Source organism: Hippocampus zosterae, chromosome 13 (genome assembly GCF_025434085.1).
Source record: "Hippocampus zosterae strain Florida chromosome 13, ASM2543408v3, whole genome shotgun sequence".
NCBI classification, from domain to species: Eukaryota; Metazoa; Chordata; class Actinopteri; order Syngnathiformes; family Syngnathidae; genus Hippocampus; species Hippocampus zosterae.
The window spans coordinates 5,964,174-5,977,316 of record NC_067463.1 but is presented as its reverse complement, the minus strand read 5'-3'; the positions used below and the strand labels follow the sequence as shown (position 1 = coordinate 5,977,316).

Below are 13,143 nucleotides of genomic sequence, written 5' to 3'. Positions count from 1 at the left end.
TCTATCCTTCTTCTCTGCCATGCATTTTTATCCACGGGCAAGGAGAAATATATCAAACACCCAGCCATCCCTTTGTTTATACCGCTTATCCTCATTAAGGTCACAGGTGAGCTGGAGTCCATCCCAGCTCACGCGCGAGAGGCGAACTGGTCGCCGGCCAATCGTTGGACACAAACATACAAACAGATATTCACACACTCATTCAGGCTTGTGGACACTTTACAGTCAAGTCTTCAATGACCCAAATATGGACATTTTTGGAATGTGGAATGGAGCCAGAGTGTCCTGATTTCACTCTGTCCTGAGACAGACGAGCGACCAGTCCGTGGTTTAGTCGGCTTTTCTCCAAAAGCCAGCCGGGAGAGGCTGCTGCTCTCTGCAAAATAAAAGGATTAAACGTTACATACATAGCATTGAGTTGACCTTGGCCGACCTTTCCCCAAGTTGATTTAAATGTGTAGCCTCCACATTACTCCACTAGCTGATGGCTGCGATTCTCGAGCTGATTTCAGGGATGAGCAACTTAAATGCTGGAGGGTGCTACAATTTTTCTGCTATTGAGAGGCCACGTAGGACCACACAGCTCCTTAACCAGATGAATGACAAATCGGCCATTTTAAATGTGGACAAAGTACCTACATTTTCACATTAATGCATCGCTCACACACAGATACACAAATGTAGCAACTCCTCATGCACTTCAAACGAACAGTCGATGGTTCTTGTGGGGGGAGGAGACAATCGCTGTTGTTTGTGTACTTTTGAAATCAGCGTTGTCGTGGTGACTTCGGTTGAACTCTTTCCTGGCTGAGCATCTGTGAGCAAACTGGACAGCAAAAAAAATTGTTCACATTCAGCGACTTCCTATTTTACCTGAAAGACAATTTTATTTCCCTTATTTGGTCGTGGCCGCTTGGCAGAACCAGCTTTTCTTCTCTCTGTTTTGAGCCTGCGTTAGCGAGCTATTTCAGATTTATGTAGCACTCGCAATATGTTTCAGATTTGTATCCATTATTTGGGTGGATTTTAATTTGAAGCAATCCGATTCAATTTGTTTCTTTGCACATGCCCCGACGTATATCGTAATTGTGTCACTTGGGAGCAAAAAAATCGGAATGATGTCACGTCAACTATTGAATGTAAATCCAATATTTGTAGCCCTACAGACTTTGCCGATAAAAGCGCAACTCGAGTGATGTGGGCTCTACCCAACGTGGAATAATATAGTGACGTACAGTACGTGTTGCACGGATGAAGGAAATGCGCTGTTTTGGCCTGTGTCAAAACCTCATTTTTTAAAAATAATAACACAAACGCTCACAATACAAAAGCTGTCTGCAAATGCAAGGTGGCGCAGTGGGGAAGAAACGACAACAAAAATCCGGCGCAGACGCCGTCGTTCATGTTCTGACACGAAGTGTGTTCGCTCGGACGGGGAAGACGCTGTGCCGCATCGCCAAGAATGCGAGTGGCCGAGATCTCCATCTGCTTTTGTAAAGCTCCAGTGATGGATGATGTTTGTTTGGCGTTTTTGGGGATTCATGCGTCAGAAAGCATCCTACCCGTTTCCTGAATTAGTGACTAGATGAGAGTGGAAATAAAAATAATAGATAATGACATTGCACAAGTGCGCACACCCTCTTAAAATGTCATGTAGCAGTGTTCATATTTAACCATACCGAAATTGAAATGGGAGCCGCCATTTCAAGTGACCCAGATAAACCCCGAAATCAAGTTCATATGTTTTAATTGGCTTTTCCTGACACGAAATCTTGCTTCCGAGCAAAAGCCGGACATTTTCTGCTCACCTTGACCAGGAGAACCGTTGCCGTGTTCGTCAAAAGACCTGCATTGCATGCGTCCGCTCTATACAACTTCTTTTTCTTGCCAGAAATGAAAACTTGGTGTTTCCCAGTGTTCACTAGAGAAACATACTGGTCGAGCCGATTCACTGGTGGCGTCGTATTTTTTGGCTGCTCTCGGCACATATAAGATATAATGACCTTTTTTTTCCCCAAGCCTTATTCATAATGTAAATATATCTGGAAGCGAGAGAACAGATTAAGACGCTGTAATTCATTTCCGTCCGTCATTTTCTTTATAACGCATCATCCATAATCTCCATGGCGACTGGTGGCGTAATGGCACTGATGGATTTCTTGCTTGGGCCACGGCGTGCGAGTGTAATGATCATTTAGTCCATACGCGGGCCGCCCCGTCTTGTACGTTTACCAACACGCGGCCGACGGAGCGGCTCGTCCACATGCTCATAATTTGCCCTTCTTTACCGCTCAAGCCTGATATGAATTCATTGAGAGCACATCCTCACCCTCTTGAGTGTGTGTTCAGTGGGCTGGGATGGGTGGGAAGCCATTTATTACCTGCTCGCCCTCGCTTATTGCCTTTTGGAGGAGCACTCCTAACAGGCTTATCCTTGTGGCCCTGAAGGGTCCTTCACGCTCCACATCATTTTGCTCAGGCGCACGCACTTCCGCAAAAAAAAAAAAAAAGTTGCGCCGCTTTTCATTCCGCCCTGGGCAGTGGTGACAGCTGATTTCCTGTCTTGTTGTGTAGCCCGGCAACTGTTCCACAGCAATAAGACAACAAAGTTGACTCCTGCCGGATGATGCTGTTGTTGTTGGACGGCACGTTTCGGCTTTCCGGGCTAGAGAATCATTTTCCAAAAAGGAACCATTACCTTTATGGATTGCTTAAGAGGCAGTGTGAGAAGGCAATAGAACGAACGAGAAATTGGTTTTTAACTAGTCGACACATCCACTGTCGCACTACGCTAAGACGCATGAGCTTCAAGTCGATTAGTCGCCACTCTTGTGTTATGTAAACTAGCAGTGGTGCCTCAAGCATCTTATTTTACTTCAAATGAGACCAGTAGCACGGTCACTTGTAACAAATGCATGTCAGAGCTCAAATATATTGAACCCTTTCGGGGACAGCGGTTAATGGAGTCGGTGATCATTATTTGTGCACGAAATGGTTAAAATCAGAAAAGGCACCTGCTCGCGCTTGCGGACGAATGGCCTTAATCTTCATGCCAGTAGTCAATCAGCAAATTCACCAAATGCCCCCCGCATCCCACCCGTGACACAAAAAGACAAAGAACATGCCGCAGCGTCTGCTGAAATGATGACAACGAGGACAAGTAGAAAACTTATTTATTGTGAAAAGGAGTGGTTACTCTCAGGCGGCAAAACGTCAAGCTCGTGTTTTACTTCGCTTCCCACCCCAAGTTACTCATCCAACTACACTCGAGCACCTGCATGGCGTCGCAGTGAGAACTTGTAGAAGTTCAAGCAACAAGCCACGTAACACAACTGCCGGTTCAAATAAACAATTGCAAAGCATTCCCTCCTCATGTGATTTTTATTTATTTATTTTTTTGGACTGTACCGAGTGGGGACCCTGCAGCTGTTCTGTAAATTGTTATTCTATGTCCTGTAAGTTTCGAGGCTGTGAAGATGTCTGAATGTCGTTGGATGAGTAAGTCGGGCGAGGGTAGTCGAGAAGAAGCGACGCAAGACAGTGGAAAGAGCCACGTACAAGTGAAATATGATCAGTATGAAATCGCTCCTTCTCATCATTTACTGTGCATAAGAATTAAGCAGAGTCCCATCAGAACCACTTTTCATCCGGCAGGTTTTTTTTTTTTTTCCTGAGCGACTTGATTGGCAGCCGGGGATACTGAGGGGGGGAGGGTAGGGAGCGGCTCAAGAGCATTTCATCATGTCGCCATGAAGTCTTGAACAGGCCTCCCGAATGCTGAGTGACAGTCGCACTTGGCTGCGAGGCACAAACAAAGCAGCTTTTGTCTTCCGCAGCTATATAAAGACGACCCAGTGGCGGATTAGCGTTTGCCCGCCAAGTGCTACGTGGCGAGCTGCAAACGCTTCTGCATCATGCAGTGGAAGCCTCCAAAATAAAAAGTCAGACAACATGTCCTGCTATGCTGCATCACTGTGAGCAAGCGTTGTGCTTTTTCTTTGGCTTTTGTTTGACGTCGCTGACGAAACCGTGGGACTGCGCATGTTTTTGTCCTGGCTTCTCAGTACAATATGGCGAAAGTGTCCGAAAATCTTAAAAGGATGTCATGTGCGCAAAGAAGCAGTCTTATGATGTTTAAGGGCTGGGCAATGAATCGGAAAAAAAGCAATTCATGTCCCTCAGTGTGAATTAAGATGTTTTATAACCAACTTTAGGAAGGAAGAGCAGGTATTTATTTACTTTTTTAAAAAATAATTTCATCCTATCACTATTTCACTTTTGAACACTTACAATTGTCCCTAGGTGTGAGTGTGAGCGTGGATGATTGTTTGTCTATGCTTGCTCTGCGATTGGCTGGCAACCGGTCCAGAGTGTCCCCCCGCCAACTGCCGAAGACGGCAGTTGGCTCCAGCACCCTCCGCCACCCTTGTGAGGATGAAGCGGTTCAGAAAATGGATGGCTGGACAATTTCACTTTGCACTGATTTATTTTTTTGATTGATCTTTCAAGTTCTATTTGGGGTTTTGATAGTTTAATTCATGACTATGTTTTGAAATCAATGAAGTGTTTATGGATCAGGATTTCAATGTCAATGAAAATAACCTGCATATTTTTTTTCTTTTCATAATCGGCCTGTTACCTATTCACAAATATTATGAAAATGGTCTTTGTCGCGAATCCAACTTAAATATTTTTCGCATGTCACGTCTGTCGTGTCTCACTCTGGATGTACGATATATACACTAAAAAGCATTCGACGGTAATATTTTCTTTTTTTGGGGTTGACATGACTTTCTCAACTTTATAAACGCACAAACTCAAAGCACCATGAACATCTGCCTAATGGAAAGAAAGCATGGACAAACCACCCCACCCACCCGCACTCATCGGATGTCTTAATCGGCGCCGTGACTCACCACCTGGCCTCGTTTTGCAGGTGGCCGCGGCAGATGGCGTCGTCCAACGGGCTGTGCCGCTACGGCGCCAGGGTGGACTGCTGCTGGGGATGGACGCGGCGATCTTGGGGTCACTGCCAGCGTGAGTGCCCGTTTATGCCTGCTGTCGCCATTGTTGGAGGAGGAGGATGTGGGAGCGGGCTGGCGAGGTGTCAAGCTGTGGTGGTAGAAAAGGAACAAAGCAAATGGATGCTTTGAATGAATCACGAGGTGGCTTGAGCGTGAATCCTGTCGGTAAAGGGCTTGGAGAAGCATGCACTTGCCCGATGGTGTTTTGATACGGCAAATCTGGTGGTTTGCAACTGCAGAGTAATTGTTGCCTGTTGCTCGAGGTGGCAAAGGATGAAAAAAAAAAAAGACTGGTCTGGAAATAGTCATTCAGCTCCTATTCCATAAAAGTAAACAGAATTGAAAAAAAAGAAGTTTTTATTGTCAGTTACGTACATTCAGTTTTTTTCCCCTGTATATATTTTCTGTTATTCACTGAAAAACTCACTTACTCACAGTTTTTGTGCTCAGGTCACTGTAATGTCGAAGATTAAAACTACTCACCTGGTGCCCTATTGTGGTGTCCTGATACTATGTTGAACTGAGGGGAGGAGCTTCATTTAGCCAGACCGTAGCCTTGTCTAATCCCCCCCAAAAAGGGGTTTTGTGGCATCAAGAGGCAATTACAATCCTATTTGGGTATGCGTCAATTGCTCACGTATTTTCGCTATTCGCAGTAGGGCTGCATCCCCGTTCACTCTACCCATTTTGATAACCTCTCCCAACAGAAAAAAAACTGCTCAAAAAATAACTTACCTTGTGAATGTGCAAGTGACTTTTATACCATCAAAATGTTTTGCCGTAGCTTTGTTGTTTTAAACAGAGTAACGAAAAAAAAATGCTGCCAAAGATAAAAAAAAAAATACATCTGTACATGTTTTACAAATGTTGGGAGAAAATATTATTAGCTACTTCCCTCCAGTGGGTGTTGCATAACTTTGAAAGCCACACGGCTAAAAATGACCAAAATCAACACTTGGAGCCTACTCTGTTGCAGTCTCCACTTTGCTGCAGCGCCTGCATTCTCCTCGTCAATGAACTTCATCACCTTTTTGTCATTTGTTGATTGTTCCCTCCGTCCAGTTTTGAAGTGGCAAAGGGGCAACGCTGAGTAAATTGCAACCTGTCGGAATTATATTCCCATCAGATCTAAAAAAAAGTACCAGTACCAGCAGACGCGTATTTTCGTCAGTGCTTGTGAGTGGCCAATGAAAAAAAATCAGCAAATCAGTTTGTGATGGTGCTGTGGAAATTTACCCTACTGTGGCTCAGTGTTAATTCACTTACTCACTTTTTTGGCAATTACTGTGCCATATCAAATATATATATATACATATACATACCGGTAGCCCAACACCAGCAGTTAGTTAGAGCGGCTACGACCATGTCCGTTACGGGTGCTTTCGTAAATTCACTCTGACACCCTTCTGTGTTCCCCTTCCCATTAATTTCCAAATGCAAGATATTTTAAAAACCAATCGGTGGCTCGTGCTTGAACTTTTTCCGCTGTCACTGCCTGACACACTTTGTCGCCCCATGTCCCCAATTGAAGCACCCACTGCGCGCTCCCGCACTCCTTTTTTGAGTGGTGCTCCCTGAGTAACCAAATAGGACATTTGAACAATCTCTGAGTTTTCGAACGGTCGGAGTGAAGCAGTCACCCCGAAACAACATACACACGTTGCGAGTATTCGCTACCAAATCCGTCTCCCTTGGTATATTGACGAGTCTAGCGCTAACTTGCTAACATGCTAATGGATGCCCTATACTGTGCTGCTGCTTCGCTTGCATGGTGCTCTGCTCAACCCGTAAACCTTTTCGACTGCAGGAAATGAATGGTTTCTCAGTCTAGCATTGCATGGGGTAAACGGTCGAGCCGCTTTTCCAGTGGTGGGGAAAAGGCTTAAAGGGTTCATAGTTCTGCATGAGTGGTATTGTTTTAATCCGGTCTATGATTTGTATTTTTGTTTAATTTAATCTTGTGTACATGGGGAAAGATGTCGCACACCGCTGTTTGTGATCCAAAGCTGGGCTCCTTGATGAATTTGTGGCGGCGGGCCATCATCCTCTGGCTCAAAGTGTCCTTCCGGCGAGAAAAGAGTGAACCCACCCTGACCCCAGACAGTTTTACATTCTTTGTTTTTTTTTTTCTTTCCCTCCAGATTAATTGAAGGTCCTTCCAAAACAAATCTGCTTTTTTAATCCTCCCCCTGCACTCAAAACTTTCTTTGATAGAAAGTAGATCAGTGAGAATTCAGTCAAAAATCTCTTCAAAGTAAACATTGCATTCATTTGTGCATTGTTGCTTTTGCTGACTTATTTCTCATGAGTCCAAAAAAAACCATGCTAATGTATTTAGTCATAAGCCTTATAGCTAACCAATTGAATTGACATACTCATTATTAACAACTCATGCAAAAGGATGACCAGCCAAACAGTAGTGTGTGACCTTCTATACGGTTCCGGAGTCGCATGTGTTCTTTCTTGAGCTCATCCATCAACAAAAGTTCAATGGAAGGCTGTACGCTCATTGGAATAAACGAGGGAAATTCCTCATTACTCGACCGGCCACAGTCTGCAATAACTCATTTAGCAAATTAACTTTTAGCAAAAGCTTAACTCCACCCCCGCACCCCCCAAAAATTGTCAGCTTTGATGACCACATTCCAGATGCCATTGATAGTTGTGATGGCGAAAAGGACATTTTGCACCTTTTATTGAAACCCATTCGGTTGTGGCCCAGGCATTAAAAATATTTTTTATTTTTTTGCACCAACAGGGGTAATAAATGGCAAACATATGAGTATGAAATTAGGAAAGGACACACAAAAAACTTTTTTAAAGCCATTTTTAATCGTTTTATTTCTGTTTTCGTGTCATTCAGCAAATACGCCAGCTTAAACTAAAATATATTTTGTTCGTGTGGACCTGGCCTGACATCCATTTACTTCAGACATGCATTCGTATTCCTTGTACGTGCAAGAAAGAGGAAAGAAAAGGAGCATAATCACGGCAGCGCGAACATGACGGGCTTCTTTCAGGTGCTTATGACCTTCACCTCTGACGGGAAAGAGTAAATGAGCTCGCCGGTTCATGCAACGCCTCTCCCGGATTTAAAATGCATCACCTCTTTTTTTTTTAATTTTGCCAAACAAAAGAAGGTAAGATGGAAGAATGAAAGCACAAAAGGAAGTTGAGAGAACGAATCCCGAGGTGTGAGATTTAAAGATCTAGCGCACAAGAGACCGAGGAAGATGAGCTGCCGAAATTTATTTGGCAGGCTTCAACTCCGTGTTTAATGTTCAGACGCTCCGGAAGCTGCACTTGGAGATTCTTATTCCAGCCTGCAGCCGTCGGGATCATCTGACTGCAATGGGCGTGGGGGGAATGAATGAATACTTTTTTTTTTTTTAGGAAAATCTCAGTGATTAAACAACGGAATTTTGAAAATCTGAGTCTAGAGATGTTTTACTTATTTTATGTCAGGAAAAAACAAAGTCTCCTTTTGGGGAAAAGTTTCATATTAGGTGAGGAGAGCAGTAGAGTATGTCATGTTTTTTTGTAAATGTGTTATCAAAGCTTTTCGTGGCGCTTGACGAGTTCTAGCTTCATTTTTAACGTTTTCGAAAAGTCTACAAACCTGGCAGCTGTTTGTCTAATTGTTCCAAGTTTTTGTCTTTGACTGTCTTTTATTTATTTATTTTTGGGGCCGAAGAGCAGTCGTACGTCATCTCGGTCATTCCACTGTAAAGTTGCTTCATTTGCGATAATCCAAACCACATGCCAAAGGTTGCGACTTTTCTTACATCCCCGTTTGTTGTCAGTGCAAAAAAAAACAAAACGATTAAATCAATCAATTCGAGGTCATTCTTAACATATCCTATCCATTGAAGTCATTGCACTGTTGTGCTTACAGAAAAAGAACATGAGCAGGTCCAATATCTATAGAGCGATGAATAATATTGACCTGTAACCGCATACGTAGGCGGGTGAGAACGAGGTTAATTTTCGTCCCAGACAGGCCCTGTATTCCTTTCCCGGTGGGCTCCAAAAGCCACTGAGACCAGGATTTTGTTTGACCGGCTTTGTTTGGACAAACACAAAGATTATCTTTCCGCTCGGTCACTTGAGCTTTGAAAGCAGCGATTTAAAAAAGACCCCAAAAAAAGCCGGTAAAGCGATACGGCTTTAGTTTCACTTTTGTCCCGATGAACTGTGGGCCGGCTTTCTTTATCGCTTAGTTTTTCTCGGGTTCTTTTTATTCTCTTTATTTTTATTTAATTTTTTTAAGTATGTCTGCCACTTGAGCTGATACGTACAACAAATGGGCATAGGGAGATAAGCCACAGTGAAAGCATTAACGCAACAGATTCCTGCCAATGAACAGGTTCAAAACACCAATCTCCGTTGATCAAAAAAGAAAAAAAATGAAATAAATTCAAGGTGTGTTGCCAAGTCTCCAAGGAAGGTTGCTAGAGAGTGAGTTGGGTTTAAAGATGGGAATATTTTTTTAAACATTTTCAAGAATGTAGAGGCCCCCAAAAAATCCTTTGAAAAACTTTCAGAATTTCAAGAACAGGGAAAAAATTGTTGCTATGAAAGGCTCAACAAATTTCAAGCTAGCATTTGCGTTTCTGCTATCCATGCTACTAACTAACTCGCACATGTGACTCCAGAATTTTATGATTACAGTCAAACCTCGGTTTTCGAACGTCTCTGTTCTCGACCAAATCGGTTTTCACCCCAAAATTTCGAGTTTTTTATGCCTCGGATTACGACCGAAAATCGGTTCTCGACTAAACTAAGCGCACTTCAATGTGCCACTTGATTCCTCTCGCCTTGCTTACACAAGGAAGTGATGCTTCCTCGTGTAGCGTTCCATTGTTAGCAGACATATTCAATAAAGATTTCTTTTTTTTTTTAAAGACAGCGGTTTCGGTTTTAGCAAAAAATCGGTTTTCGAACAGCCTTCTGGAACGGATTATGGTCGAAAACCGAGGTATGACTGTATTCATATTTATTTTCATGTTTGGGGGGTTGTTGTTTTTTTTTTTGTTTGTTTGGAAGGGGCGAAAAGACCCGTTTCCACTGAGTGCAATAGTTCTGTTCACCAAAGTGAAATTTGCGACACTAAACTGGAACTGTAATTCACATTATTTACACTAAGGCAAATCTGAGCGCTTCTCATTGGCCAGCTTGTCAAACTCCAACAGGGTGGAATATTTCCGTCGCAGTTGGCATAACAATCAATTTAATTGATTGTTAAAAATAACGAGCAACATAATCCCTCGCTTTGGCATTCATTGTTCCCGTACTTGAACATTTTTTTTGTCAAATGCCCATGCCGAGATGATGCTTCAAAAGAAGTGTGTGGAAATGTATGACGTGGATCATTTATTCTGATACCCAAGTGAACTGAACAATTTGGTGGAACCGGGACTTGGGGGGAAAATAAGCCTCCCACATTGCGTCCACTGCCCGCAACTGTTTTCTTGTCTGTCTGGCTGTTTGTCTTGCAGCTCCCCTCGCCTTAACTCGCAGGCTAGTCGGGATAAGGTGCCAGCCCCAAGGTTAGCTCAACATGTTGCTTGCTCGTATGATCGCTGAGCGAAGTGGCGGGCGGGCGGGGGAGGGATGGGGTGGGTACACCCTCTGAATCTTTATTTATAGATCCAAAGTCACTCCGATCACCTTGCCACTGAAACTCTTGAACCCAACTGCGGTGGAAATTCTGAAGCCACCCGGACGGCTTGACGCTGAACGCGTATGGTCATGATCCAATTGGTCCTGCCGTGCCACGGTCGTAAAAAGCATGTTGTAGTTTGACGTTGGCGTTCCAGTGCCGATTGACATAAATTCTCGCTTCATCCGTCAGTTTTCCGTATCACTTGGAAGCCAGCTGACTTTGGATGACCGCCACCCTGGACTAGTGCCAGCCAATTTTCAGGGCACTTTATTGACAAATAACCATTCACACTCACATTGACCGTTATGGACAGTTTACCAGAAGAGCCTTGCACACATGCTATGGGATCGCGATTGGAAGCCGAAACACCCACGCTGACCACGGGAAAAACATGCAAACTCCACACAGTGATGCCGGAGTTGAGTTTCGAAACTTGAACTTCACGACTGTGAAGCAGACATGCTCGGCGCTACTTGACCGCTGTTTACTGTCCTCTAGAAAATGGAGACGAAAGAACGATCGTCGACAAAACCCAAAATAGCCCTCTGTCATCCGGTATCGATCGCACGGTCACTTAAGCTCATCAGTTTGTTACCATAGTTGTCCAAATAATGTCCAAACATTCTTCACTGCTTCCCCAAGCAGAGTGAAAGTGTGTCACCACTTGAATGTTGTTGTGAATGGAACGTCGGTCTTACCAGCTATGTTTGGCCTTCCAGCTGCTAAAGACTTTTTTTCTTTTTATTTAAGTCCTCCGCTATGCTTGATCGACGCTGACGGCCTCCCTGATCCCTTTGCCAGCTCCGAAACTTATAAATACTCTCTGAGGCCCTGCTGATGGCTGCCTCTGATCTGGCTTAGCATTCCTCTGCGTTGAGCTAACTTGGCAACAGAGATTCCTTTTCGTTTGACCTGCTAACAAAGCGCTTGGTTCCAGGCGACTTTCCAACAGCACCCTGATGGTCCACTGGACATTTCGATTATTCAACAGTCTTTGTGTTTGAGCAAAATTACTGCAAAAATCATGCAGAATCATTCAAGCTTGGGAAGCCACACCCCCAAAATGCACGCTGGCCAATCAAGGGGTCTTGATTGTGTTTGCGTTCGCTGTCGCGCGCGACGTATGCGGATCTACATGCGAATCGACAAGTGTAATTCAGCTGCATGGTAATGAAGTGCTGCATCCTTCAGTAAAAATAGAATCAATACTTGCACTCGTAGTAGCTCCTCCCCTCATCACCATGGTTACCAATGCTCAGAAGTGGCCCTGCAGCAGAGTGGTCTTTGCATTATTATTATTTGTATGAGCGTTATTAGCCAAATTTGAATTGTAACAGTGTCAACATCGGGTATCAAAGTCTGAGCTCGTGGGAATCATTACAATTGCCGTTGTCATCACTTCATTGATCTTTCACCCCTTCTGGGACGGCGGACACTACAGTGGACAGCTGATCACGTTATCGGGTTACAGGTTATTATTGTTCGATGAAAGGGTTAAGAAACAGAAGGTCAGAGCTTTCCATTATTCTCGATGACTGTTGGAAATCATACTTTCAAAAAAAGTAATTGATTCATTGATTGAGTGACCCAAATGAAGCACGTGAATTCAGTTTGAAAAATCCTCATTCGCTCTGTTCAAAATGATAAAACGTCAGCGAGCACGTCGCTTATGCTGGATGGCCTCTCATTATTGTGACAAACGGTGTTAATAAATTGAAGCGAAATATGCTCCGTAGGTGTCAAAGCGTCAATAGAATTAAGCTTCGCGACCCCAACGCTCCATCAAACCACCATCACCTAGCTTATCGGATTAAGTCTCGTCCTCCATAATTGCGCCAGACTGCCGTTTTTACGGCTTTCGAGTGCCACGTTTAAAAAAAAAAAGAAAAAGGGCCGGGTGATGAAGCCGTGGAATGAAACTCCTCTCCCTTCTCTGAATTTCCCACTCAGCACTTTGCCCGTCAGGCTGCAAGCATGGAGACTGCGTGGGGCCCAACCAGTGCAAATGTCACGCAGGATTCACGGGGAAGACCTGCAATCAAGGTGAGCCGGGCTAAGCCCTTCAACTTGGCACCACTGTCAACATCCGCTTGCCACGCACGTCCTCAAACATGTCAACGCCCGTCATTCCTCGCCGCTCGTATCGCTTTGATTGTGCTTGAAAGTGAACATAAAATATGATGATTGGGCGAAACGGCCCAAAGAGAGATGATGTCATTGAAGTGTGTCATGTGCTCCCTGTTGTTTTTTTGTTTTGTTTTTTTAATTAGTCATTCGTTTTACGGATAATTTGGAAATCAATGATTTGAAGCAACAAAAAAGAAAAAAAAATCGGAATTTTTCGTCACGAATTTGGCTGTGATGAAGTTTTTACAAGTGGGTTGAAAGGATCTTGAGGATGGCAGCAGTGAAGACGAAAAGCCATACAGAGCCTTAATTTCAAATTGTGGCTTT

General features: G+C 43.9%; 1 protein-coding gene across 6 annotated transcripts in view; it reads left to right on the top strand.

The window, feature by feature from the left end:
- Window positions 1-13,143, top strand: part of npnta (nephronectin a) — a 38,232-nt gene that overhangs the window by 1,140 nt on the left and 23,949 nt on the right. For 3 of the 6 annotated variants that reach the window (XM_052084478.1, XM_052084475.1, XM_052084474.1), the window contains exons 2-4: window positions 4,937-5,037; window positions 10,523-10,573; window positions 12,640-12,732. In XM_052084478.1, the coding sequence (XP_051940438.1) occupies window positions 4,937-5,037; window positions 10,523-10,573; window positions 12,640-12,732 (245 nt within the window). The remainder of the gene's footprint in view (window positions 1-4,936; window positions 5,038-10,522; window positions 10,574-12,639; window positions 12,733-13,143) is intronic. The other 3 variants (XM_052084479.1, XM_052084477.1, XM_052084476.1) reach the window with 1 other exon arrangement.